A 26,921-nucleotide genomic window follows, 5' to 3' on the forward strand; every position below is an offset into this window, starting at 1 on the left:
GAGTGCAAGAAAGAGCCTAAAGAGTGCACCCCCAGGCTCTTGGAGGATCCTGGGGATCTCCAAAAGGAAGAGGGAAGGGACTTAGGTGGGTCACAGGGTGCCATGAGCGGGGAGTTGGGTAGACACAGGGATCCCTCTGGGGCTGGGTCCTTCCCTGGGGATGAGAGATGGCAGCAGGGCCTGGAACAGGGTCAGACACAGCCTGCACCTGCTGGGGAACGGGCAGGATCTGGTCTGGTGCAGTTCCACCAGCATTGCTACTCCTGGCTGTGGATTCCCATCCCCCAGTGGAGTCCCAGCACTGCCTGGGAGCCCTTGGACCACCAGCTGCAGCCCCCAGTGCTGCTGGCCCAGGGGCTCATTCCTGGAGCTGGGGGTGGGCAATCCACGATACTGAGAGACTCCTGGAGCCCCTGCAGAGCATAAAGGGGTGTCCTGGTTTGAAGGACAGGTGTCTGCTAAGGAAGGCAGGAGCCTCCCATGGAATGGTTATTGTTCCTTAGCAACAAAAACGGGGGAATATTCCCTAAGACAGAGAAAAACAAAAGGAAAAACCTTCAGCAAGGTGCTACCAGATATCCCAGAGGGCCATCAAAAGACACAGAGGACATCAGGAGGGACTTTGAGAAGCCTGAAGGGTATCAGAAGCTGGTCAGAAAGAGCCCAGTGAGTACAAGACAACAAAAATAAGGTGTTAGGGAATGCTGCTTCCCACACAATGTGCCCACCAGGCTCTGAAGGCTCCAGATCCCTCCCTGTCCCTTCCCCTGCCTCTCCTCTGTGTGGGGGGAGCACTGAGATGCACTGGACAGGCAGGGAGCTGAGGATGCAGGAGGCAAAGATGACATGACCCAGCTGTGCTCTCCAGAACTCTTTAATCCCAAAAGGACAACGTGTGGCCAGACCTGCCACTCCTGAGGAATCATTCATGGACAGCTGCCAGCTCCACAGCTGCTTCCTCACTATGCAAACAGGTTACAGGCACTCCTCTCCCCACACAGCAGCTCCCCCAGCCCACAGAACATCTGTGACCACTCTCCCTGTGTGTGGCCCTGTCCTCCCCTGAGGCTGCTCCTCAGGAGCCAGCAGTGCCAGTGCAGGAATTCCCTCCATCACACTGGCATCCAGTGCTGGCAGCCCCTCCAAGAGCTGCTGCTGCTTCTCCAGGATCTGCCCATCCAACGCAACACAAACCGGCTTAACAGAAGCCAAACTTGGAACCAGGAAAACCAACAACCCAAAACTAGAACCAACTCAAGGGCTGCCTGGACACAGCAGCCCTTATCCTCCAGAGCCAGCTCTCAAAACCGAAGCAAACAACTCCAAGGAAAGCTGGAACAGGGCCGGGAGCCCAGCAGGGCAGGGCTCAGTCGTGGCTGTGGCAGAGCCAGCCTACTTCAGCTGGCACCCTGCAGTGGAGAGGGAAGGGTCAGGCTCTGCCCTCACCCCCACACCCCCTCCTGTGCTTCCAATCAGAACTCCCACCTGCAGCTCAGAGCTGACAGTGCTTCAGCCAGCCTGGGTCCCTCCCTGCCCCATGCCACCCTCCCAGAAGTGCCACAGCTCCACCCTCCCGGGGACCCTTCGAGACTTTGGGGAAGGCAGGGAGCTGGCTGTGCAGGGACTCACCAAGGACTCACCTAGCAGCCGGAGGACGTGCAGGGCTGCCACCGCCTTGGCCTCCTCGTGCTCGCTCTGGCCCTGCCTGTCTGGTGAGATCCACATGAAGCCACTGATGGGCACACGGGACCCCGGGATCACCACCTGGTACCAGAGCCGCTGCCACCCGTTGGGGTTCACCTGGACACGCTTGGTCATGAACAGGGGTGTCCTCAGGTGATGCTTCCAGCACAGCATGTTCAGGCACTCCAGCACGTTCTGCAGCGACAGGGGCAGGGGCACTGCTGGGCTCTCACCCCCCGGCACCCTGCTGGACGATGGCTCCTCCTCACAGAGCTGCAGCTTCTGCTTCAGCTGGGGGTCCAGCCAGTCCACCCTCATCCTTGCTTCCCCGAGCCTCAGCTTCCCTAGGAGACAGGAGATGCTCACCTACCCTCCAGCACCATCCCATCCCATCCCATCCCATCCCATCCCATCCCATCCCATCCCATCCCATCCCATCGATCTCCAGGATTTTAGGGGCAGCTTAAATTTAGGGCCAAGGTAAACAGGTGTCAAAGCCAAATGCACCTCAGCTGGGGCAGGAATGGGTACAAACCAAGACTTTGGAGGTCCTGGCTGGATGTCTGGCAAGTGTGTCCCATCAGGGCACTGCAGCCAGGGGACAGGGCTCAGAGGGTTGCTTCCCCGAGCCTCAGCTTCCCTAGGAGACAGGAGATGCTCACCTACCCTCCCGTACCATCCCATCCCATCCCATCCCATCCCATCCCATCCCATCCCATCCCATCGATCTCCAGGATTTTAGGGGCAGCTTAAATTTAGGGCCAAGGTAAACAGGTGTCAAAGCCAAATGCACCTCAGCTGGGGCAGGAATGGGTACAAACCAAGACTTTGGAGGTCCTGGCTGGATGTCTGGCAAGTGTGTCCCATCAGGGCACTGCAGCCAGGGGACAGGGCTCAGAGGGATTGAGCAGCTCCATCAGGAGTGTTTAAGGGACACTGAGGGGCTGGGCAGCCCCACTGGAAAGGTTGAGTAACTTGGTTAATGTTCAGGATGCCCTGAACTGGTGATGCTCCTGCTCTGAGCAGACAGCTTCCTGGAGACCTCCAGCAGCCCCTTCATCCCACCACAGGCAGGACTGCTGGAAATCAACTGCACCATGGGCAGCTGGCATCCCACAGGACATAGGGAGAGAGCAAGGGGTGTCTCAAGGCCGAAGTCACCTTGCAGCCAAGTCTGGAGGTGGGAAGCCCAGCCCAAGCAGCATCCCTCAGCACCACTAACCTTCCATCAGGGCTTTCTTGGCCAGGGCAGCAGCCTCGTGTGACCTGTACTTCAGCACAGCGAGCTTGGCCTGTTTGTGGGAGGGGCTGGCGTGCAGGGTGACCCTGCAGATCCCCTCAGTGACCTCGTGCAGCGTGGCCTCCAGCTCCTGCTGGCTCACCCAGGCGCCCAGGCCGTTCACGACGAGCTCGCGCTTCTGCGTGCTCCAGCACACCACGATGGCGCAGCCCTGGCGCAGCTGGAAGCGGTGGAAGGCGGCGATGGCGCTCTGGGCGTCCTGCCGGGAGCCGTACCTGGCGTAGGCGAAGCCGCGGTTGAGCCCGCTGAAGGTCATCATGAGGCGGAACTCGTAGAGCCTGCCCGCGCTCTCGAAGAGCGGGATCAGCGTGTTCTCGTAGACGTCCTGCGGCAGCCTGGCGATGTACACCTCGGTGCCGGCCGGCGGCGGGCCGCCCACCCAGCCTGCGGGGACACGGGGACCACGGCGGGTGAAAACGGGACCAGGCTCCCGCTACTAAAGGGATTTCAGCATTTATTGTAATAAAAGAAAGGCCTAAAGCCCACGGGCTGAGCAGGAGCGTTCCTGTCGAGGATGCTGCAACGCCTGAGCTGGGTCTGCTTCAGCAGAGATGTCCCCGAGGTTCCAGGGGCAGCAGCACACCTTCCCTGGCTCAGATGCCCCTTTTATCCTGTTTTTTGTCCCTTTGGATTGGTTTCTGTTGGGATCCTTCATTTGCATGAAGGTTTTAGGCGCTTGACTGGTCCAGTGCAGTTCTGTGCAGGCTGGCTCCCTTGGGGGTGGTGCACTTCACTTAGGTGTAATACACTACGTCGAGTACCATATTTCTTACAACTACCCTTGTAACCCCCGTAGCTATGATATTTTATGAAAAATCCTCTGCTAGGATTTTTCCCGTCCTGAGGAGCTGAGAGCCTCAGGAAAGAAATGTAAACAATAACTATCTGCTGCTGTGGAATGCCACAGGTGCATCTTCCATTGGTCCATGTGGATTGTTTTCAATTAGTGACCAATCCCAGCCACCTGTGCCAAGGCTGTGAGCAGTCACAGGATTTTGTTATGCATTTTATTCTATTTTATTCTTGGTCTTTGTAGCCTTATGATCATATTCTCTGTTTTTTTAGTATAGTTTTAATGTAGTATTTTAATATTTATATAACATAATAAATCAGCCTTCTGAACAAAATGGAATCAAACCTCATGTCCTCACACTTGGAGCATTTACCACAACAAACCCCTTTTACCATAACCAAACGATAGTACATGCTTAACAATTATTAACTATTTTCCAACAGTTTCTAACCTATTTTTACCCAGGGCGAGTCCCCTCCCGGCCCCCTGGCCCAGCTGCTCTCCTGGCATACCTGGGGGGGGCCCTCCGTAGCGCCTCTGCCCATTGATTTGCACCAGCTCGATGCCCGTCTCCTTCTCCCAGGCCAGCAGGGCCATCTTCCCGGCCTCGTTGATGCCGTTGGTCCATGGCTGAAGGAGGAGATGGTGGTGGTGATTGTGTGAGCAAAGAGCTCGCAGCCTCCCAGCTGGGAGCATCCCAACCCCATGAGGGAGCTGCAAGATCCACTGCTGGCCCCTCTGCTCCCAGGCAACCTGAGCAGCCTCCCAGTGCTCCCATCCCAAGCACTGTCCAAACCTGCTCCACGTGACACAAAGTCCTGCAACTCTGTTAGAGCTCCAAGTCAACAACAGTTTCCTACAGCCCTGCAAGGGCTTGGGAAGCCAAAACACAGGCAGCAGCTGCCTGCTGCAAGAGGGAGCTGGAGCACAGAGCCAAGGTGACCCACTGCATCAGGACTGCTTTAAAGGGAAAGCCAGTGGGTTACATTGAATATTGGGAAAAAAATCATCCCTGTGAGTGTGGTGGGGCACTGGCACAGCTTGGCCAGGGAAGCTGTGGCTGCCCCATGCCTGTAAGTGTTCAAGGCCAGGTTGGATGGGGCCTGGAGCAACCTGGGCTAGTGGAAGGTTGCCTGCCAGTACAGAAGAGATAATATTAAAGAGAAACAAGAACTGGAAAGCAGGAAAGCAGCTGAGTTATTATTACTGTCCTTGAAAATAGAACAGCTGCAGAAACAGCTACAGGAGGACAAAAAGGAAAACAAGAGTTGGAGGAAATAGTTTAGCTAATGCTTATGCGGTCTCCAAGTGCTCCTGACATCGTGCAGATTACAAAATTAACTGCATCTCCTGAAGATTGGCCAAATCCTTGGCCTGGTTACAAAATGAGATTAAATTAGAAAAGACACAGCCTTTAATGAACAATTGTCAAGGAGTGCTACTGACATTTTAGAACACTGAGAAATCCCCACCTGTGCAACACTAATTGCATGCATTTTTGGTATCACCACGAAATTCACTCCATCCCACAACTCAGTAATATGGGTGAGATGTGGGATGGAGTGATTTTCATGGTGATACCAAGAATTCTACATGTAATGTCAGACTAATTGACCATTCCCAAGAGCTAGGATTTACAGGTTGTCCACCGAGAAAACAGAGGTAGAAAGAATTATATAATCAAGCATTATTTTCAAGAATTCAAAAAATTTCAATTCTCCTCCCCGGGGCAAAGGTGAAAGAAAACCCTTAATAAAGTTATTAAAAAAAAAATAAGCTGTATAATTTCCAACAGGAGCAGTTTCCTGGGTCCTGTTGGAAATTATATCCAGGGTCCTGTCACAGCAGGATGGGGTTTTTCCGAGCATGCCACTTAAATGTAACTTGCTTCAAACTGGCCCTGACCAACGATACCTTCACTGCTTAGCTCGACTGCATTTTAGGGGACAGATCAGAGATGTTCTGAATGGGAAAAGGGACTTTTATTACTAGTCTAAGCAGTGAAACGAGCTCACATTTTCCATATAAGTAGGCACAATGGGCCACAAAGGCAGAATTCAATGGGTTTTTCATACCCCATATCACCCCAGTCAGATGGAAGCACAGAATGGGCTAATGGCCTATTGAAAAAGAGCCCGAAGCCACAAAGGCTGAGGGAGATGCTCAGGGTAAATAATCGCTGTGGCCCAGGTGTGCCTTTTATGCAAACCCTAAATGAGGTGCTCCACTTTCCACTCAAGGGGACAGTCTGACAACTTTACAATCAGGACAACGTATTCTGTAAAAGTAACACAAAACAATGCCTGAGACCAACTAAACCTCGGGACACACTCACTTGGGAATTTATGGACAGCAGTGTCTAAAAAAGTGCAAAACAGAATTAGTGCACCGTGGCTTTTCCCTGTTTTTAATGGGATAATAACACGTCCGGGCAAACCCCACCGAGACTTGTATTATTTTACCTTTACAGAAAATTATACTGGAAATGATGCCAGCATGTCTCCACTGAAAATCAAGTTATCCATTGAAGGACTGCTTATTCTCCCCACAGAAGGAATCAGCACCAGAATGAACCAGACTGAGCACATAAATCACCAAACCTCACCCACCGGCTGGAAAGTCTCACTTTTTCCATCTGTAATGGTCACTGTGCTAATGGCTGAAACCATTGCTGAATGCATTTCAATGACCATTGCTAAGGAAGAAGCCATAATTGTACAAATTTAGGAGCTCAGCCTACTAAAATGAATTTGGCAGAGGGAAATATAACTGTAATATGTGAAGCACAACTTTTAACCAAAAAAGGGGGAAATTTATTTATTCATCTTCCAATCCTGACACAAAATACGAAAGGGAAGTTTTGGTGGAGATATAATGTACCCACAGCTGTAAGCGGGTAATGCATACTGGCACAACAACAACGGATTTAAACCTCACCATGTATGCCACTGCCTCCCAGGCTCCTGGGAAATCTTATCTCCACAAATTTCTAAAAATGGACATTGTGCCGTCAAATATACCAGCCAAAACAAGTGCTACTGAACCCTTCATGTTCCTCACAGCAGTGAATTATCAGTGCAGGTTAATATGTCTGCAATCAAACCTGCCATTTCTGCCTAGTGCCGTGCACGGTGGTCGGCAGGGTGGCATGGCTGGACCCCCAAAACCATCGGGGGGACAGAGAGTGATCCTGGGGACAGAGCTGGGAGCACTAAGTACCACGGCTGCTGGAGTCCCAGCAAACAAAATAAACTCAGTAACAAGTGATTTATACTAATTGAAAGATCCGTTTTGACCTTATCAGCATTAGGAACTGGCCAATGGCCCTTATCAGATACCTCAACGGGAAAGGATGGAGATAAAGGCTCGCCAGCAAATCGTGATAAATAGTGATAAAAGATCGCCAGCTAATAGTGAATGCCACCAGCTAGTGGCACCTCTCCACCTCCAAGTCTTTCATGGAGACTAAAAACCAACCTCGGCCGAGCGTGGGGATCCCTCCGGAGAAACACGTGCTCGAAGCGGGATAAAACCCGGCCGCGTTCCCTCCAGAGCCTCGTGCCCGCCCGTGCCTCCCGCCATGGGTCCCAGCTCGGGCAGCGGCCCGAGGGGTGCCTGGGCTGTGCGGAGAGCTCTGCAGGAGCCGGCTCTCCCCGCACAGCCCCCGCTGCCAGCGGGGCTCCGGCCCCGCCTGACCCCGGGGCGCGGCGGCTCCGCGCCCGGGCCGGCACCGGGACCGGCACCGGGACCAGCGCCCTGCGCTCCCAGCCGGGCCCGGGCTCGGATCCCCGCGGGAAGGGCGCCGGAGCTGAGCCGTGCTCACCTTGCCGTCCATCCCGCCGCCGCTGCCTGCCCTTCCCGCCGCTCGCCACGCTCCTGCCGTGCGGGCCCGGGAGACACGGAGCCAGCGCCGCCCCCCGCACCGCCCCACCCCGGATGGACCCCCGGCAGCCCCGCAGCGTCTGGCCTGCTTAGCCTCTCCTTCTTGCACTTGTCCACCTGTACGCAAGGGAAGGCGAGGGGCTGCTGTAAGAGGTGCACAGCACCGCCAAACTCTCGTACCAGAAGCGACAAGGTTGGAAGAGACCTCCAAGACCACCTAGTCCAACCATCAGCGTAATTAGACTTCAGATAACAACGTCCCGAGAATATATGCCGGGTTTGAACCGGGTTTGAACCTATTTGTACTTGCAGAGCTGGAGGGCTTCGTGCTGCTTTTTCCAATACCGGATAACAAAGGCGAATTTGGGGGGTGGGGGTTCAGAAACATCTGAAAGAATCCTTCAAACAGTGTCTGATGCACAGGAGAATGCATTAGCCCAAATCTGCACCGCGTTAGGAAGTGCACCTGTGTGAGACTGGGCTGTTCCTGGTTCTTGGCTCCGTTTGTGGGGGCACCCCGTGCTTTGCTGGTGAGGACCAGACTTTTTGGAGCCGTGCTGGTGAAACCTGATCTGTACGAGCCAGACAGGGTGACACCCACCACCAGAGGCTCCGGGGTTAGAGCCGGGTTAGGGAGAAAGCGGGACAGAGCGTGGTGCTTGTTTTCGTGCCAATGTCCTCCCCTGCCCCCGAGGAAGGTTGACATTCACACAGGACATTCACCAACTTGGGGCTGAAGGCTTTTGTCCTTTCTGATGGGGCAGAACTGGCTTAACCTTGCTTGTAGTCAGAGGCAACCACTTAACCACTTGAAGTCAGAGGCAGGGTCATGTCTTAAAAGGGCTCAGGAACCACCAGAGACCCTTCAGACAGAGTAAAATTCCCCTCCCCAGGGGAGGCACCTCGTGTTCCATCTCGGCCTAAGTGTGTATTTACCCACTGACCCTGGTGTTCCTTGGGCTTTCCCCCACCCCTGATGGATCAAGACTGTGACCATGACTCAGACGGCCAGACACCAAAATTGCAACAGTCAAGTCTCTTCTATCAAGCCTAGTTACTGGATCCAGGGGTGGTGAGCTCTTTCACTCTTATCCTTCCCTCCACTTTATCTTTTACACATTTTTTTACCTGTTATTCTATGCTTTTATATTGTTGCATTGCTATAGATAACAACCACACTGGCTACAACTCTGCTTTCCACTGCTTCTAAACAGATCTAAGATAGACCCTACATATTTTTATTTACAAACACCACTCATTCAGTGTCATTTCACCTCTGATGCTCCCCAGTGGATCTATTTACCAGAACTCTGGTCAGTCCTGCTGTGGCAGCTCAGCATTTCAGGGATGCAGCCCCACTGTTCCAGACCCCTAAGAACAATTCCAACCCTCCACAGCATTGGCACTTGCCAGGCTGTACTCACTCATTCCAAAAGGCCCCAGAGCAGCACCACAGCATCTTGCAGGTCCACATAATGAGCAGTATCTCACAAAACTGGGGGAAAAGGAAAAAAAATACTATAAACCTTGAAATATAGACATGCCCCAAAAAACATATCGAAGAAATATAAATGGAATACAAAATTGTAATGATTTAAAAAAAGTTTAAAAGTTTTTTGGTTTTCTCCTTAAGAAGGAAGAAGTAGCTCATCCAGCCAGTCTGCCTTGAGCTGTCCTTTATATTTCTGAAGATAAACTGCTTGGCTATACCACTTTCTTGGTAAAAATCCAAGAGCAAGTAAAAAGGGAAGTTAATGAATCATATCCAAGGGAAAAAATACTGGATAAAAAATTATCCAGACTTCTAAAAACAATGAAACACATCGGGCTGCTGAAATAGGTTCTCCCCACCCAAACACCTGCAAATGGAAATTCACTTTAGTGAGTTAGCAGTGCTGCTATAAAATTTAACTAGGCTTCTTAGTATTTTGAGTAGAAAAATGACTGATTTTTCCAAAGAGTTAGCAACTCATTCCCACCTCTAGCTAACGTCAGCTTGCTTTTCCGGGATGCATCTCAGCAAGCCAAGGTGTTGCCACTAGATGGCAAAATGAGACTGAACCTTCTCTCCTACACAATCTCAAGTTTTATTCGTTGGATGGAGATGAAAGAGAAAAAACATTAATACATTTTTATCCATTTTAATTCTCTGCCATTTGTCTGGAGAACAGTAGCTGCAGGTATTCACTATGTGAATGGGAAGGTGTGTTATGGGATCGAGGTGAGATCCTACTGTGCTGCTACTCCAATCCAATCTCTGAGAAGAGCCCTGACAGACCAGGACTGCTCCAATGGACAATTTCTGTGCTGGCCCTCCTTCATAATGAGCCAGGGGATAAAAGGAATTGTCTTAAATCCACTTATAGTACAATACATGTGTACAGTTTAAAATATATGCAAAATGCTTCTTTATAAGAAAGAAAAGCCTCTTATTCACGTTATTTTGAAATAACGATGGAAAGTTGAAAAGCATGGGGTATTCAACAATTCAGCTCCTTGGAAACTCTAAGCCAGTCATAGAGAGGAACATAAAGATTGAAAACAAAACTAACATTAAAATCAAAACCATACCCAAGATGATGTTGGCTAGCAGCAGCTTTTTTTCTCCGAGTCACCTGTGTATTTCTGGTCTGTGAAATTCACTCTTGAAAACTTTCAGGACTGACAAAATCTTTTCCTGAGAAGGTCTGAAATGAGTATGTGTTAGTGGAAAAGCTGTAGAAACTTTTTTATTTTTCACAGCATTGCAAAATCACAAGTGCTTTTTTTATTGGTCAGCAAGCTATTGAAATATTTTGCGAATTGGAAATCTATTGGATCAGAATCCAGTTCTGAGTTTGTGTATGGACAGGAACACTGCAACTGCAACAATGACCAAAATCCCACCTTGGCAACCAGTTTACAGTATAAACTCTGCAAGTGTCTGTAGAACTGAAGCTACAAAGTAGCTTTGTTTAGGTTAGAAAACAACTGCCTGACTGAATAAAAGGAGATCACTTAGAAACAATGTCAGAGCCAATAAGCTGCTTATGGGTGTTGATAGTTCATTTGATTAAAACACCAAAATGGGTTGAGTTAAAATGATCATCATATCTTTAGCTGTCAGAATAGTCGATATACTTGAAATACTGCTGTTTAAAAAAAACTTAAATGAAACAAAAATCATAACTTTTGTTCCAGCATCATTCTGAAAGAGAACAATTTTTAGATTTTAAAATAAACCTGTACAAAAAAACAAACAAACAAACAAACAAAAAAAAACACAACAAAAAACCACAAAACAAAACAAACAACCTACCCAAAAAACCCTACCACAGCCCAAAAGGAGGCAAAGCAAATGGAAAGGCTGTTATGGAAGCACTGAATGAGAATTCCTCAGGCTCCAGCTCCACCCAGGACAGCAGCTCCCACAGACTGGTTTCCAGTCCAGCAGGGAGGTTCCCAGCACAGCCCAGTCCGCAGGGGGGACAGGAGGGACAGGGATGGGTGGCAGCCACAGCAGGAGCTGTTCTGGCCAAAGGGAGCTGGGCTGGTGGACAAAACCCCTGGGGAATGGAGCCTTGCAGAGCCAAGGTGCTGCAGCTCCCCTGGCTGGAGCTGGGCAGGGAATCTGCTTTGTGGCAGCACGGGGGAAGGGGTTTGAGCAGTCAGCCCTGAAGGGTGTGTGTCTAACGGGCTTCATCTTCACCTTGAGCTCCAAAGTCTCCATCACACTGCTGACCTGAGGCACTGGTGTGTTCACTGGCAGAGTTCTGTACCTGAAGGCACTGTCAGTTCAGAGGGGTCCTGTCCAAACCAGGACATTTCCAGGTGTCCTTTTGGTCCCTTCTGTGCCACAGGACAGCTGACCCTCTCTGGCAGCTCCTGAACTGAGCAGCCCAAGCACTGGAGGAGAGTTCTTCAGTCCCAATTCCTCCTTCTCAAGCTTGCAGCAGCTTTTCTTGTTAGCCGAGTTCTTCAGAGCTCATGAGAACAACTGACTGCTAGCTGTCACAAAGTTTATCTCCTTTTTTCCTTCCCTCATCTCCAACTTCCCTTTCTCAGACTTAGCAAACATTTTTTTTCAGTCTTTCCTCGGTAGTCAGCTCTGTTGAGGCCACCTAAGGGTTCTCTGCATTGGTTTGCAGCATTTCTGGACAAACCAGACACATTATATCACTAATGACCCAAACAGAGTGGAATAAAACACGTTCCTGAGCAAACTGTTCTTGCTAGAATATCTCTAAGTATTTGCCGTATTTTTTAGAGGACTTTAGTAAATATTTGATTCTCATTGGTTTCTGAATAGAGTCCAGCTGCACTCTACAGTGGCTGTATTTTAGGATTTCAGGCCTTTTGGAATTGCCTAAACTCCATCTTGACACCTGCTCAGAGGAACACAATTCACTGGCAAGGGAAAAGATGTTTCTTCAAGTGTGCATTTTTTTTTTCCATCCAGGAAAATCTTTGCTGAGGATTGAGTTCCTATAGAGAACACTTTGTTTGTTTGTTTGCTTTGTGAACTTGGATTTGAAGCCAGTGTCTCAGACACAGTTTTATCCAAGCCATACCTTCCAGAGGCAGGTAGGTTGGTTGGCATTTTCCTCAGCTGCTGTTCCCATAAAGTCCCACAGTTACCAGGCTGGGGAGGGAGCCTCGAAGTTCCATTCCTGCAAATTGCTTTTTCAAATTGGCCTAGGTGTGAATGTGAATATCCTGATGCTTTCCCCAGGGGCAGTCTCACCTGAGCCAGGTGTGTAAGGGAGGACACTGAGGTGGTGAAAAGCATTATCCCCCCTCACAGGGTCTGCTTCTCTTATCTCCCTTATTGCCTCTGAACCCAGCTCTTTGCTAAGCAAAGGTCGCTTTGTTGTGCTCATCCTCCTGAGGTGGGTGATGAAAATACCTGAAATTTCAGAAAATATCTGAGGTTTGTCCACCACACATCCAAAACCTCTCCTTCCCTTCGGTCTGGCCTCAGCAAAGCACCAAATTAATGCTGACATCTCAGTCTCTTGCAGTTGCAGGTAGGTGATAGAGCCTGGCATTGGGCATGCCATGTTAAAAGGCAGCTGTAGGCTGTCTAGGGTAAGAATTTCCAGGGTAAAAGGAAGAATCTATCCCAGTCTTTTAAAAACAAATTTGGGCAGGACAAAATAAAATCACTTCATAAAGATCCACTTTGCTTTGGGAGCGAGACGAACATGAAGACAAAATTCTTCCAAGGTTTGAACTTTTTTTGTTTGGCTCTAAGGATATGGACACCTAGCCTGAGTTACTCTAGAAAAATAAACCCTTCTGAAAGTGGTTCAAAGCCCTTGACTCCACTTAAAACTGGGACAGAAGAACATCAGAGAGAGGTGAGAGAAAAAGGAAAATGTTGCTGCTCTTTGAAGGCAGCAGAATGTCGGCAGTGTGAATTTCCCCCCTCTGTTGCCTAAAATGGTTTGAGTCTCACATTTTCAAACATCAATCCCCACACCATCACTGCATCAAAAAGAATTACCATTGGCAGCTGTTACTGAGGACACACTTTTTTGTGTGAAGGTTGTGTCCCTGCAGGCTATAAAATACCTATGAAACACCTAGTTCTTTAAAAACAGGGGAAAAAAGTCTCAATAAAAAGATATGCACCTGATAATAGCAGTAAAGTCAGTGTTCCTTAGCTTTTGAAAATCTAAGAGCTTAAAATCCAGCTCATGAGTTTGCCAGCTGCTGTAGTATGTCTGAAAATTAAAATATAGAAAATACAAAGTGATGTTTCCTCAGCAAGCCTTACTGGGACACCACATCAGATGTGCTTATGATGTTACAAAAGAAGTTGTAGAGAAAGACAGTGCTCAAGCTGGTGTGCAGCTGGGTTTTGCAAGAAATGCATGAAATCTGCACATAGCTATGGTGTACTCAGTGCCACAGACAGGATGCAGGCAAATAATAATAGATACATGTGTTAGAAATTCTGTGTTAGCTGCTCTGAGCCTGGGAGATCCACTTCAGAGGTAACTGCTTTCCTCCTTTCTCAGCATCAGAAAAAACAATGCTGTAATTATCCTGTAACACCACCAGCATAAATTTTCACCAGACTAATTAGTTTCATATTAGTACAAATAAGGAGGAACACAATTGCAATTAGATCTGCTACACTGGGTTTGGGCTAGAAACCAGATTAGAAGGTAATGAAACACAGAATAAATAAGCAATTAGAAATTTAACACAGGCTTCTTCCTGTCTCCCTGCTTGTTTCCCTGTGACATCCAGGGGCTGTGATGGGATGGCTGAGCTGTAGTTGTGTAACCTCCCCTTTCCCACTGCTGACAACGCACCAGCAAAGCGACTTTTCCTTTGGGGATTCTTTGGCACCAGCTCATTCAGTCCTATTTCATCCCCAGACCTAGAGGTGATAATATTTCTGTGATATTGTCAGGACATGCCTCAGATGATTCACACAGGTAATTTCAAGTAAGAACCCAGAAAACACAGCTGTAGCATGTATTTGATAAATGCTACTCTGCCTAGAACAGCTCTGACAGCAGTTTAATTTCAGGGAGTTTTAAATACCATGCTGCCATCATTTACCAGAATTTCTCCAGAAAAAGTACGCTACTCTAAATCAGGCTCTGAATTTCAGAAGGAAAGCTCTTACTGTGAAAACCTGTAGGTTTGATCTCCAATAAATGCACTCCTGTGCAACCTGCAGATTGCAGACAGGGTTAGGAGGCCATCAGTGACTGGAAACAAGAGGGATGCATTTCATTTTTTCTTAAAAAGAAGAGGAAATTTCCTTCCCAGTGCTTCAGAACTGTGCCCCTATTCTTACCAGTGCAGGGGGCTCAGGAATTGCCACTGTTTGTGCAGTCTAACGGAGCAGTGAGCCCAAGGACTCACAGCAGCACAGCTTTGGGAGGAGGCTCCACAACAAGAAAAGGGAGAATGGACTTGCTGGCTGTTTTGAAAAGCCAGACACATTGAATAATTGGAATTATTCAATGAAATCTCAGCAAAGGCACCTGCTGATAGGAGGGTGCCTGAATTGGTTGTGCAGGACACATGAAAGTCTATCATGTCCCTGTGGTAATAATATGGTTTTGTGGATTCATTTTCAGATACAAAAATCCTCATAAGAAGTAGCCAAAAAATGAACTATTGATACAATGGCAACAGAATAATTTTTCAAATAAACTTGTACATTTTTAGTTTCACTGAATGATTCTTTGTTTGAAGGGATGCTGACTGTAATTCCCTCATTAATTCATTAGTCCCTCATTATGTACAGCTCTGACAATAACCTTTAATTGTACAAAGAAGGATATTTCAGGTACTGAGGTAAATTAAAGCAGTTTCTCTTAAGTGAACATTTTCTTCTTGTGGGGGGGGGTTACCAGAAGAGTAACCCACACCTATGCAGAAAATATGACAATATTTTTATGCATGTATAATGTGAGTAAATAAATAAATATTTATGTATGCAATTAAAAGCAATTAGGGTCCATAGGCATTTACTTCTATGTAGCAGGCAGAGCATTTTCAAGCCTCTGCTGTGCTTCCTTGTTTACTTATTTATATTCAGAGAAAGGAAGTGGTGAGGCTGACTAGCTGAAACTTCTCAGAGAAGAGACCATTTTGTACCAGAGGAAGCAGTGTCTCTGTGCTACGAACTCACAGCGTAATTTCAACTGACCAGAACAGTTCCTTGACAGAAGCAGCTGGAGGCTGGGCAAGGAATTCCTTGGAGGTGGCCACGGAGAGGGAATCCATGGCTGTGTCATTGGCAGCAGGGCTGTGAACACTCCCGAGTGCTCTGGGGAGAAAACCAACCATGGACCTGCGGAACGTCCCCCACCGCTCCGACGTGCTCACCTGGGACCCAGATGACTTAGCAGAATATTTCAGGACGGTGAGTTTGGCTGTGTTTTGTCTTCATCTGATGGAGGAGCAAACTGCTGGAACATTGGTTGGGCTGAATTCAGACATTTTATAACAGGCAAAGCTCGCTGCTGAACTAAAAGCAAAACCGCTGCCAAATGAAGAGTTGGGCTCAACCGGTCAGTGAAAATGGGTCTTGAAAGGGATTTTTAAATTGAGTATAAGAGAAACTCGTGGCTTAGTTAGAGAAAATAAACAGGTTGCTACAATGCTTGTTGGTGTGACACACGTTAACAGCTGCAGAAGGCACTAAGGTGTGAAGATTACAAGTTTTCTGTTTCATCTTCAATGATTTTCAGAAGTGATATTTTTTGCCAAATTTCTGGGTGTAAGAAAGAACCTCTGAATGTCTTTGTTAATCACATCCATGGCTAGACTTGTAAAACTTGGCACACCTCAGGCTTAATTTTGAAATAACGTGAAGGGTTTTTTTTTTTTTTCAATGGCTCCTACAACTCTGTGAGACTCTAATCTGGGGAGTTGAGGCAAGTTTGATAGTAGAATGCAGAACTACTTAATAAAGATGAGCAGATCAAACATAGAATCTGTGTCTACCAAATCTCCAGAGAAGTGAAACTGCCAACTACTCACAAGCCCCTAATTTTAGGGTGCGGGAGTTAGTGGCACAGGAAAGTGAAACCAAAAACTGGAGATGGAACAGATGAGATCATTATCAACAGGTAACTTCAGACAAGTACGAAAAACATTACAGCAGCGGTGCAGAGGGAAGTTGGACCATCATTTCCAAGAAATTAGGAAGGAAAAAACGGCTTTCAGTAAGATCTGATGATAATATTCTGAAGAGTGAGGAAAGGATCAACTGTGAGTTCTGCCATAACTGAATGCACATTTATCTGTAGTGCCTCCCTTCTAGTGATCAGGACACTCTCCAGAATGGAGATAACCAGGGCAAAAGCTGTTTGGGTCATCTAAAAAGTCTGGGTAAGACGAGAATGTCAGCCCAAGTCAGCCAGCTCTGGGCACCTGCCACAAGTGACCAGATCTTATCCCCAGATAAACTCACAGCATATTTATACTCAGAGATATATATAAACTCCAAGGTATTATCACTGAGATAAACCCAGAGAATGTTATATACTCAGAGATATATATAAACTCAGAGATGTTATCTCTGAGATAAACTCAGAGAATGAATGAACCAAATTTTCAAATAATTTCTGGGGTTTTTTTTGTTTAGAAAAAGCAAAGATGTTCATATTTGGGATATTCCAAGGTTTATTTCTAATAGCTAAACAGCATTTTTTATCAATTATTTTTATAATATTATTTTTATAATATTATTTTTAAACATTTATAATAGTTTCCAATATTTTCAATATTATTCTATATCAATATTTTTTAATATTTATAAATTATTTTTAGCATATTATTATTTTAATGATATTTTTATCAATTATTTCAAGATTGACACACAGTGATTGAACACAGTGCTGTGTTGCTTCCCTCTGCATACAGATCTGTGCTGGTAACATCACGATAGCATTCACTGTAGGAAAGAAATTATTTACAGGTTTAAGTCCTCAGCTTGTACAAAAGTGTTAATCTGTATCCTAAAATATTTACCTGATTTAGGTCTGTTTCTTCATATGAATAACTGAAGGTGGCTCCTGAAATAATCCTCTCTGCTGTTCGGGTGTTTCCAGGCTCTGTACAGCCAGTTACAGTGTTACACCTTAAAATGAAAAAGGGACAGAACTGCAAGGGAAATAAAGCTCCCTGCAAGAGCTGCTCTGCTGTGGGGGAGCTGTCCCAGCAGCACAGGCTCCTGGGCCTGCAGGACTTCCACTGACTGAAGTTTCAGACAGAATAAGAGTTATTCTTTTGTCTCGAAGTCTCCAAAAGTCATTTTGTCTGCTGCTCTTTGGGCTCCTTCTGATATGGACCTGACCAAGTTGAAACAGAAAACCGCCAGATAATAAATATAAATATATAAATACAAATATCAAATAAAAATTATAGAAAGATATACATAACTATATAAAAATCACACAAAAATTACATATAAATATAAATATAAATATAAATATAAATATAAATATAAATATAAATATAAATATAAATATAAATATAAATATATATAAAAATAAAAATATATAAATAAATAAATAAAAATATAAGACATATAAATTGTGTTCTTACATTATGGGATTACTGTTCAAATTAAAAAAAAACCCAACAAAACAAACAAAACCAAACAGAACAACTGTTGGAAATGTTTAAATGTCCTGTCTTGCTCTGTGGTCAGCCTGTACCTGAGCAGCTTCTAAAGAGCATATCCTTGTCCTAAATGCTACTGGAAAACATAACCCTGTGCAAAAGCTTTACAAATATTATAGATCATTTCCAGGATTAACAAATGAGATTTCCATCCAGAAGTGAAAGCTTTTTGATCACAATAATGAATTCTGTGCCTGGGATCAGTCAGCTTTAGCATTCCTGGATAATAGTAGGGCTTTTGCAGCTGCTCATCCCAGTCAGTACCACAATAATCCATTTTTTCAGATATTTCTTTGGGCCAGGCAATGGTGAGGTGGTTTGTAAATGTGAGGAATAACGTGTTCCTAAAAGGATGAAAACCTTTAAAAAGGATGTCCGTCATAAAAATCCATGTTTATGGGACAAAATGAGCCATTTAGGCAGGCCATAGCATACAAAAAGATATCTTGAAAGCATCTACTCAAAGCCAGATTATATTTAAGTGTCTTAATTGATTCTTAGAGTTCAGGGTGCAATAATCACCTTCTTCTCATTGACAGCTAAAGTACAAGGACTGTGAGAAAGTGGTGAGGAAGCACAGCATAAATGGCCAGAGGTTTTTGGTAAGTGGAGCTGTAAAATTCCTTCCTGTAAAATTCCAGCCACGTGATGTTTCTGACTCCTCCTTATTTTGCACTGACAGATGAAGAGCCACCTTCCAGGTGGTTACTGAGGTATAAATATGGGAGTAAATGCTTTTGCTAAAATCAGCCAGACAACTTGAATTAAATATGGAATGCTGGGAGCCCAAGCATGTTGTTCAATATGACTATTTTTTAGTATTTTTTAAACTGACAGGGAAGTTCTAAACAGACAATCTTGTCTTGAATTCTTGAATATGGAAAGTTCTTGTTTTCAAATATTAACTACAGAAAACCCACTTTTATTTATTATCCTCTCATACTAAAGACACAGCCCTGCTCAGGATGACTGGCCTTTCATTGGAATAACTCCTTCATTCCTCTATAGATAAAATCAGATTTCTTCTGTAGCAATACACAAAAGCAATAAAATATAAGACCATCAAAACTAGTAAGCAAAGTCCCAGTGGCTTTAAATCAACATTGTTCAAGGCTTGGTTTCATTTTAGAGAAAAGCTGATAACTTCCACTGGCATAGCAGCTGTTTCCAGGTCTTAAATACACATCCATAAAGATGTATAGGAGCTTTTAGTATTACTGTTTTTTACTTTTATTTTCAAACATTCACCATTCTATTTCCCCAGAAGTCATATTTTTTTTCTATTTAATTACTTATAGTGGGGAGATCTCTGCATACCTCCTCTAAAGTTTTGTATTTTTCATTTACTTGTCCTAATATTGAAACAAAACATAAAACTTTTCAAGCCCATGTTGCAGGACCAGGATTTGAGCCCTCCCTGCTGCTGGAGGGTGCAGTGAGCATGATTCAGGTGTGTCATGGGCTTTGTTCTACCAGCCCCAGGAGATTCTCCTCAGCTCAAGCACTGAGTGGGACTTCTGCCTCTGGAAGCACAATGACATCCTGGGAGTTTGTGAGGTGCAAATAGAGAGTGCAATAACCCTGTGATTTCTAAGTGATTTTTGTGATTTTCTGTTATTTCCAGACTTTTCTGTAATTAGCTGAGTGCAGCAGCTCTCCAGAGGCTCCCAGCAGATTTGAAGGATGTTTTCTACTGAGCAAGCCAAGCAGCTGCTCACCTCTGCTCAGACTCTTTTTAAGCTTTTGAATTGCTTGGCAATTGTATAATGGAAAAAAAAAAAAGGAAAAGGTTCACTTGTTAAACAGAACCACAGAGGAAGATGTCCAATAAAATATTCCAGAGTACAAAGCAATCTGGAAAAAAATCACTTCTCTTTATGAATGGTTTTCCTAAGAAACATCTTTTTGCTCAGAAGCAGCTGTTCAGGCTGAGTTCTGCTGGGTTTGTAGCTCTTGTCAGATCTACATGATAAACCTGGTGTAAAAATGTTGCTCTAAAATTAATCAGAATAACATCCTAATTTCAGAGTCAACTTTCTGTGTCCACTGGCTACCACAAGGAAAACCCTTTTGAGATGCAGTGGGAATAATGCCAAAGGGGTTCCATGTAACTTATTCTAATAAAATTTTCTATTATTTAAAACAGAAATGTGCTCTTGTAAAAGAGTTTATACCTCTAATATTTGTCAGATTTATCACCAGAATAGAACTCTAGAGAGAAGCTTAAAAAGCCTTTAGAAAAAAAATATGATTCTTCAGGAAGTACTGCAAGACATTTCCATAAAAGCAGGACATTCTGCCTGTGTTTCACTCCTCCCAGAGGCAAAATTTTGTGGAAAAACACAGATAGGATTTGTTCTGTCCTTTGACACTGACAGCTTTGTGAACCAATGTCTAATTAGAAACCTATTATTGTTAGGTAAAAAAGACCAAAAGAACCAGACTACCATCCCTGTTCCAAAGAGAATTCATAAAGCTTGTAATTAACTAAATAAAACACTAAATCAACAAAATCCAAACTCTTCATAATGCCTGAATCTGTCCTAACTGTGGACTTGCAGATGCTGGAGGAAGAGAAGGGATGACTGCAGGAGCATCAGGAAAGGTTTCCAGACACATCTCAGTTAGGAGGAACCTCAGTCCAGGGGCTGAGGGGGAACAAGCAGCCTCCCCCCATCCCTGGATCTGGGAGGATTTTTTAGGTTCTAGTTTTTTTAGGTTCTAGGATTATTTAGGTTCTAGGGGGAACAAACATCCTCCCCCCATCCCTGGCTCTGGAAGGATTTTTTAGCCTGCTGAGGCTGCTTTTAAGTCCAAGGAGTTTTCTAGCTCTGTGTCCCCTAGAACATGGGATTCTTCACGTACTCTGTTGCAGATAAGGTTCTTAGAACAACACTCCAGCCAAAGGTTCTGTATTTTAAACTTTACAGTTCTACTCTGAAATTTTGCAATCATGCACAGTCTTGCCTAATTTCACTGTGCAGACACGAAGGAATTCAATATACCTGGCTTCTGAAGTCACATAAATACCACATGAATTCATGCCACATTTTGAATATATGTGTATGACTCACTTGGATCAGTCACAGGGTGTTCCAGGGACAATTTTGTCACATATCCCATGTGTTTCCTTTCCAGAACATGTCTGAAAATGATATTCAGAAATTCCCAAAGCTCAGAGTGCCGTAAGTAAAGTCAAACTATTTTAATGTTAAAAATTATTTTAGCTGTTTAGCAGTGAAGTCTCATAGGAAATATCAGGCAAATGATTTGTGAGTGATTGGTTAGAGACTTGTTTATTTGAGTGTACTGAGAGAAAAAGAAGAATATTCCAAAATAAAATGAGTTTTGTCATGACTGCTCAAGCAAAATGATACAATACAAGAAGATTGTCTGGGGGATGTTCAAAAGAACTCGTGCATAAATTCTCTGACTGACAGCAGCTCCACAAAGGTTAAACTTTGGTGCAAGTATTACCTTTGAAGTATGACTTAACAGTTCACTGCTTAACTGTTGACTTTAACTTAAAGGAAAAAAAAGTCAGTTATGTCCACAACAGCTGAGAATTTGAAATTGTTTTCATGTGCTTTTGCTTTAGGTGGGTGTTCAAGAGAAATCAGTCTGGACCATGTGATTCAGTGTTCAATAGCTTTTCTCAGCTTCTGTGGATTAGGCCTTGAAAAAGTTTCCAGTTCATCTCAGTAGCTTCCATAATTTCATAGAAGTTACTTAATGAAGAAAAAGAATCCCATTAAGTCAATACTGAGTAAGAGAAATTGGCTTCTTCTAATATTTCATGGTGAAAAATGAAGGATTTTATTTTGCTCTGAGCTCTGTGCTACCTATTTAAGCTGGAGGTTAGAAGGTTTCTAACCATGAGACACAGGGAGCTCTTCAAACAAAGGAGGGAGGAAAAAATGGAATTTAAGGTGCTCCAGCAGGGCTGTGGCTTTGTTGCTCATTTCCCAGTTCCAGACTCCCTCCCTTCATGGATAACTTGATCTTGCTACACAAGATACAGTTTGCTTTGCCTTTTCTGTTGCATCAGAGATTGTGGAAGGTGTTTTGGGGAAGACAAGAGTATTGAAAAATTTTGTGCTCATGGGTGAGCTGTTGGGAACAGCTGTACCCAGCAGGACACCCTTGTTCAGATCAGATATGAAGGACTGAATTTGAGAGCCTTGCATGTGACATATTTCTTAAAATCACATCTATTTTTTTCACATAATAAATATCCTAATAGTTGGGGTTGGTGGTGTACAATATGTTAGTAAGGAGGTCCAGATATTATTTAAAGAAGATGCTCTGATATCTCAGAATTTCTGAACTCACTTTCAATTAAAAGAAACATTTAACAGTGTTGATGATAGACCAGATTGTCAGTGACAGACTCATCTAACCATACTGTAGAACTTGTAATTCTCTGATAATTTGTCCCACCTTAGCAGTCCTTTGGCAGAATTACCTCTTGTTCTCATTGTCTGAGCTTTTAATATTGAGAACTTCTGGTGATTTCCTTTCGAATTCGTGAGAGAAATGTAGTCAGTGGATGGTCTGATAAACTCAGACATACCAGAGATATTAATGCCACAGATGAAGCACTAAAATGAAATCTAACCATGTGGAGGTGCTTCAACCTCCTCATCGAAGCCATTGATAGCTCAGAGTTTGATTTTCCCAACCCAGAAAAAGTGAACAGCCTTTTTAGACAGGTCTTCTGGGTTTCTATGTGTTACACCCCAGCAGAAACTGAACAGCCTTTTCACTCAGATCTTTTGGATTTCCCAACAAGAAGAGAATTTGAAATCAAGAACTTTAAAAGAAGAGTGAAGCTTGGTGCACAGCTTGAGGAACTGAATAAATAAGTGGATATTTAAATCTGAAGAAAAGCTCTGGAACTTTTTCATACTTACAAACAAGCAAAATATTCACTGGAATATGGTGGTTATACATTCAGAAAGGTCCTCCATGTAATGACACTGTTTAAAACAAGAATTTAGAACTTTACTAGGGAAGAGAACTGGTTCTCACCAAAGACAACCAACCAACCAACCAACCACCAAAAAAAAACCCCAAAAAATCAAAAAAACTCAACAACAACAATAAACCAAAAATCCACTTAACCCCAAAACAGCCCTCCTGGATAGAATTAATGGGCAGAAGCAGCTGCCATTTTTTAAAACATTAATTTCTTTGCTTCAGAATCTCCACACCCTAATCGAAACACAAAGTTCTGGCTGGTGATTTCTGCTAGAACACATTCACACTTTTCTTTTGTATCATAATGCAAACCTCAGCTGGTTGTAGCAAGAGTTCTTCTACAAGCTGAAAGAGGCATTAGCATTTTATAGTTACACTACCTGATACTTAATAGCAGTGCTAAAACCTGAGCATACCCTGCAAAAAGCTTAATATAAACATCAGGTGTTACAGCCTTGGCCGGTGACCAAATGAATAAAAGTTAAATTAACAAGAGAGATTGTTCCTCAGTAAATTAGCAGGAATATTCTGACCTGCATGGAGGCAGCACCTGGAATCACACAAGGTTTGCAAAGCACAGACTGCATCTGTACAGGACTCCTGAGCTGGGTGTGGGCTTGCTAAACGTGTATCTGAGCAAAGCCACTGCTCAGGGCTTGAACAGAACTGTGTCATTATTTGGGGATGATTCTGTGACTTTTCAAGAATCAAAAGTAGGTCACAATTGTCATTACAAGGTATGACAGGTCATTTCCTGAATCTAATTGTCAAACTCTACAACCTTCTGTTATTACTAATGAATTATTATTTTGAAAATTCATCTCCACCAGCCCTGTTACAGGTGCATGTCTTCAGAAAACTTCTGGCTTCTTTATAAAAACCAAAAAACCACAAATTTAAGCACTATTTTGAAAATGAAAATACTTCTTAAAATCTTTAGCACACTAAAGAGGGCTGAACTCTTTCTGGAAAACTTGGCAAAAAAAGTTAATATTAATATCACTATGTTTAGATACACACTCGAATCCTCACAAACAACAGTCCTGAAAGAGAAACACTGGTGAGACTGGGAAGGGATTTTGTGTATTTTACACAGAGCAGACACTGACCATCGTTCCTGACATAATCATGAGGGTGTTACTAACATTTTAATAATAAATCTAATGAAGCAAGAGGCCAATTTGCAGCTTAAGAGAAAAAACAGGGTTTTTCTATTGTTCCTTAGCACTACTGCCAGTCAGAGAAGGTAATGAAATTTTATACTTGTGGAGAACAAATTTAAGTCTTGAAAAATATTTTAAAGCACATTCAACAGAATGTGCCTTACTTACTGTGGTCAGAATTCATAAGCAGAAAAAGCAAAGATTTCATTGAAAATAACACTGGTGGTTGGTTGACACCTGAACCATGATATAAACACTGGAATTAGTCTCCTATTGTTTGCTATCTTGAGAGAAAAGGGTTCCAAATTTTCAAGATGCTGTTGATCCTTCTGGCTATTCCAGTGGCAGGTTTATGGCAAACCTGAGATCTGGAATTTCCAGCCTTGTGGAAAAATCTTAAGGCATCTCCCACAGCACTCCAAAGTGTATCCCACAGCACTGGCAGAAATTTCCAGCAGCAGAAAGCTCATGATTGCACTCCTGGCATCTGCCAGCTCAGTGTGACACAGCCAGAGGCTGCAAACGTGGCACAGTCTGAACGTCGTTCTACTTTCAGAAGAGTAAAAGTGCAAACATAAAAACTGAGAAATCTGCACTTTCTCTATCAAAAAGGTAAAAGATGCCAGTGCATGTGCACACATGCTCTCAGCTGGGGTCTAAAGGTTTGGACAGAACTGGTGTTCAGTCTGTTTTGAAGTCAATAACACAGCATTGCATCTGCCCAGCAGTCTTCTCAAGGCCAAACCAAAGACTTGGATCACCATCCATGCTTCTGACAGCGCTCAATGTGCAACTGTGCAGCCTCCTGGCCCCAGAGAAATTTGTCTTCCACCTCCCTTACCCATCTTAAGCCCTTTGTCCCAATACATGTAGAGTGGATTCTACTCATGTCAACAGTATCTGCAGCTGAGTGAACAAAAGCCAGTTTTGGAGTGCTGCTTTGGGGGCTGGTTGTGTGGGTTTTTTAAAAAATTTCAACTTCCTGCCAGTTTTAACTTTAGCAACTGGTGGAGGAGGTAGAAAGAGAATGAGAAGTCTGAGTAACATTTTCTGCAAGTGCTATTGCCTTATCCTCTCCTATCATCCACTCCCACAGCTCAGAGAGCAGTGTGGTTTTGGTACTTCCTTCCTCACAGGGTGACAGGCTCAGCTGCTCAGTGCACCAATCTTCCCTGAGAACCTTTCTTGTAAAGACTGACCTTCCTAAAACTTGCTTTCTTCCAATAAACCCTCTGAGCCATTGGTTTGAAGCATTTCAAATAAACTAGAAGTGAAAATTAGACACTGTATTTTAAGCATGATATGATTATTTTTTTGGCAGCAAGATAAGATGATCAACTTCTGCCTCTCAGTTTTTCCTCAAAAACCAGTTGGTGTAAATGCTCATAGCAGCCAGCCCAGGTTTAGTCCAGAAAGCTTCCAAACACTCAGGTCGCATTCACACCCAGGGAAGTCTGAACTCTAGGAATTATTAGCTCCAAAACCAGAGAACTTCATTTTACTTCTTTAGCTGAAAAAAAAAACCCAAGACATTCTGAAAGATCCTCTGCCTCTTCTACAGCAGGGAATAAGCCACAGACAAATTCCATAACTCACTTCTTGACCAAAGCACTGATGTGTGCAGGGCACTGCTCACCCCAGGACATTTCCTGATGTCTCACATGGAATTTATTGTTCACACAGCAACTTCCTTATTCCCTGCAGCAAAAGGAAACAACACTGAAGTTGGATGTTCCTCAATAAGAAATAATGACAGTTCAGAATCAGATCATGGCTCATCCCAAGCTTTCCTTGAAACAAAATAGTCATAGAGGCAAACTTCGTTAGTAGCAGAGCAGAATTCTGGTGTCTCAGTAGAATTAGCCCTGTGAATCTCAGCACTGACTGTCCTCCACTGGGAAAGATCTCTCCAGGCATAAAATTACAGCCTCTTGATATTCCATTAATATTTCTGCCATGCCCCGAAAATGTATTAAAACATGAAATTAGATCAGCCTTTCCCCTTCTCTTCTGGAGGGATTGCTTGGCTGCAGAGGAAGGAACACAAAAGGAATAGAGAAGAGTTTTAGGGAACATTTAATCCCTGGTTTTGCAGCTCTGTTTTCCTGAAGTATTATTTGCCTTTTTTCATGCAAAATCATACAAATGACATGGCCATTATTTGAAGCAGTGTGATGTCTACAACACCCAAAAATCCTAAGGCTTGCTGGGTTTAATGTTTGTTTTTACAAACAATCCAACAATTTGGGGTTTTACCAAGGGAAAAAGAGTCTAGTTTATAGTTGGATATGCTGTAGCACAACTTAGCAATTGAATGGTAAATTCAGTGTTTTTACCATTTAGTAAATAATAATAATGAGTTACCAGATTAAATTTAACAAATACTGAGGGATAATGGCAAAGAAAATTATTTCGCTGCTTTGACAAGTGATGGGTTTCAAGGTTTTTTTTTTTTTAAACTATTTTTGTTCTTCTGTCCAATAGTATTGTAAGTAAATTAAGCCAAGAAATCAACAAAAATGAAGGGAGGCTCTCCTCTTTCCTTCCAAAATGGTGAGTAAGACAACTCAGCTTTCTTGTTCAAAGCCTTCAGATAGATCTTTTCTGGACTGGTTTTCATTTGATCAATAATGCCTGGATCACAAATGCAGCTTGGAAATTCTATAAAATAAAGCTCTGTTTCATTAATGCCATCTGATATTAAATACCAAATCCTGAGCCCATGAACACCCCAAACACTTCTGCCATGTCCAGAACCAAGTAACATTTGCACATTTCATGCAATTTTCCAGCTGAGCACACAGCCCTTAAGAAGGCCATCAAGCCTAGGCATATATTATTAATAAATCATCATTAATGCATTCCACAGATCTATACATCATTATACCCTTTAATTGTTAATATTTGTCACTGAATATAACATTCACAATAGAAGAGCAAAAATTGCAAGAACATTCTATGAGAAAAGAACAATTTATGT

General features: G+C 44.1%; 2 protein-coding genes and 1 long non-coding RNA gene across 6 annotated transcripts in view; 1 reads left to right on the forward strand and 2 right to left on the reverse strand.

Annotated features, from left to right (window-relative positions):
• Positions 1-846: 846 nt before the first annotated feature.
• Positions 847-7,697, reverse strand: DND1 (DND microRNA-mediated repression inhibitor 1). 4 transcript variants are annotated; one of them, XM_039701782.1, is made up of 6 exons: positions 7,254-7,387; positions 4,289-4,406; positions 2,906-3,367; positions 1,801-2,027; positions 1,641-1,705; positions 847-1,409 (listed from the first exon to the last, which is right to left on the reverse strand). In XM_039701782.1, the coding sequence occupies exons 1-6, from the start codon at positions 7,356-7,358 to the stop codon at positions 1,367-1,369; spliced, it is 1,020 nt and encodes a 339-aa protein (XP_039557716.1). In that variant the 5' UTR covers positions 7,359-7,387; the 3' UTR covers positions 847-1,366. The 4 variants fall into 4 exon arrangements, with proteins under 4 accessions (XP_039557716.1, XP_039557717.1, XP_039557718.1 ...); XM_039701783.1 differs by lacking the exon at positions 7,254-7,387 and adding an exon at positions 7,600-7,697 and having other exon boundaries at positions 1,641-2,027; XM_039701784.1 differs by having other exon boundaries at positions 1,641-1,878.
• A 6,687-nt stretch (positions 7,698-14,384) lies between these two features.
• LCP2 (lymphocyte cytosolic protein 2) overlaps positions 14,385-26,921 on the forward strand; it is a 28,039-nt gene continuing 15,502 nt past the window's right edge. The window contains exons 1-4 of the mRNA XM_039701762.1: positions 14,385-15,531; positions 18,338-18,400; positions 20,937-20,983; positions 26,426-26,494. Of these exons, the coding sequence (XP_039557696.1) occupies positions 15,454-15,531; positions 18,338-18,400; positions 20,937-20,983; positions 26,426-26,494 (257 nt within the window). The 5' untranslated portion in view covers positions 14,385-15,453. The remainder of the gene's footprint in view (positions 15,532-18,337; positions 18,401-20,936; positions 20,984-26,425; positions 26,495-26,921) is intronic.
• On the reverse strand, positions 17,112-25,613 carry LOC120498718. The gene is made up of 3 exons (XR_005626717.1): positions 25,538-25,613; positions 22,712-22,777; positions 17,112-17,464 (listed from the first exon to the last, which is right to left on the reverse strand). It is a non-coding gene; the product is annotated as an uncharacterized LOC120498718 (long non-coding RNA).

This window comes from Passer montanus, unplaced genomic scaffold (genome assembly GCF_014805655.1).
Source record: "Passer montanus isolate IOZ18808 unplaced genomic scaffold, ASM1480565v1 scaffold15, whole genome shotgun sequence".
Classification (NCBI taxonomy): domain Eukaryota; kingdom Metazoa; phylum Chordata; class Aves; order Passeriformes; family Passeridae; genus Passer; species Passer montanus.

What these genes read in the sequence shown, in the direction of transcription:
- DND1 (XM_039701781.1), bottom strand. Translation starts at nt 7,358, where the DNA reads ATGGCGGGAGGCACGGGCGGGCACGAGGCTCTGGAGGGAACGCGGCCG. An exon ending in GATCCCCACGCTCGGCCGAG is followed by an intron (nt 4,407 to 7,253) that starts GTTGGTTTTTAG and finishes CTCCTCCTTCAG; the next exon opens with CCATGGACCAACGGCATCAA. An exon ending in CAAGAAAGCCCTGATGGAAG is followed by an intron (nt 2,028 to 2,905) that starts GTTAGTGGTGCT and finishes CCTGTCTCCTAG; the next exon opens with GGAAGCTGAGGCTCGGGGAA.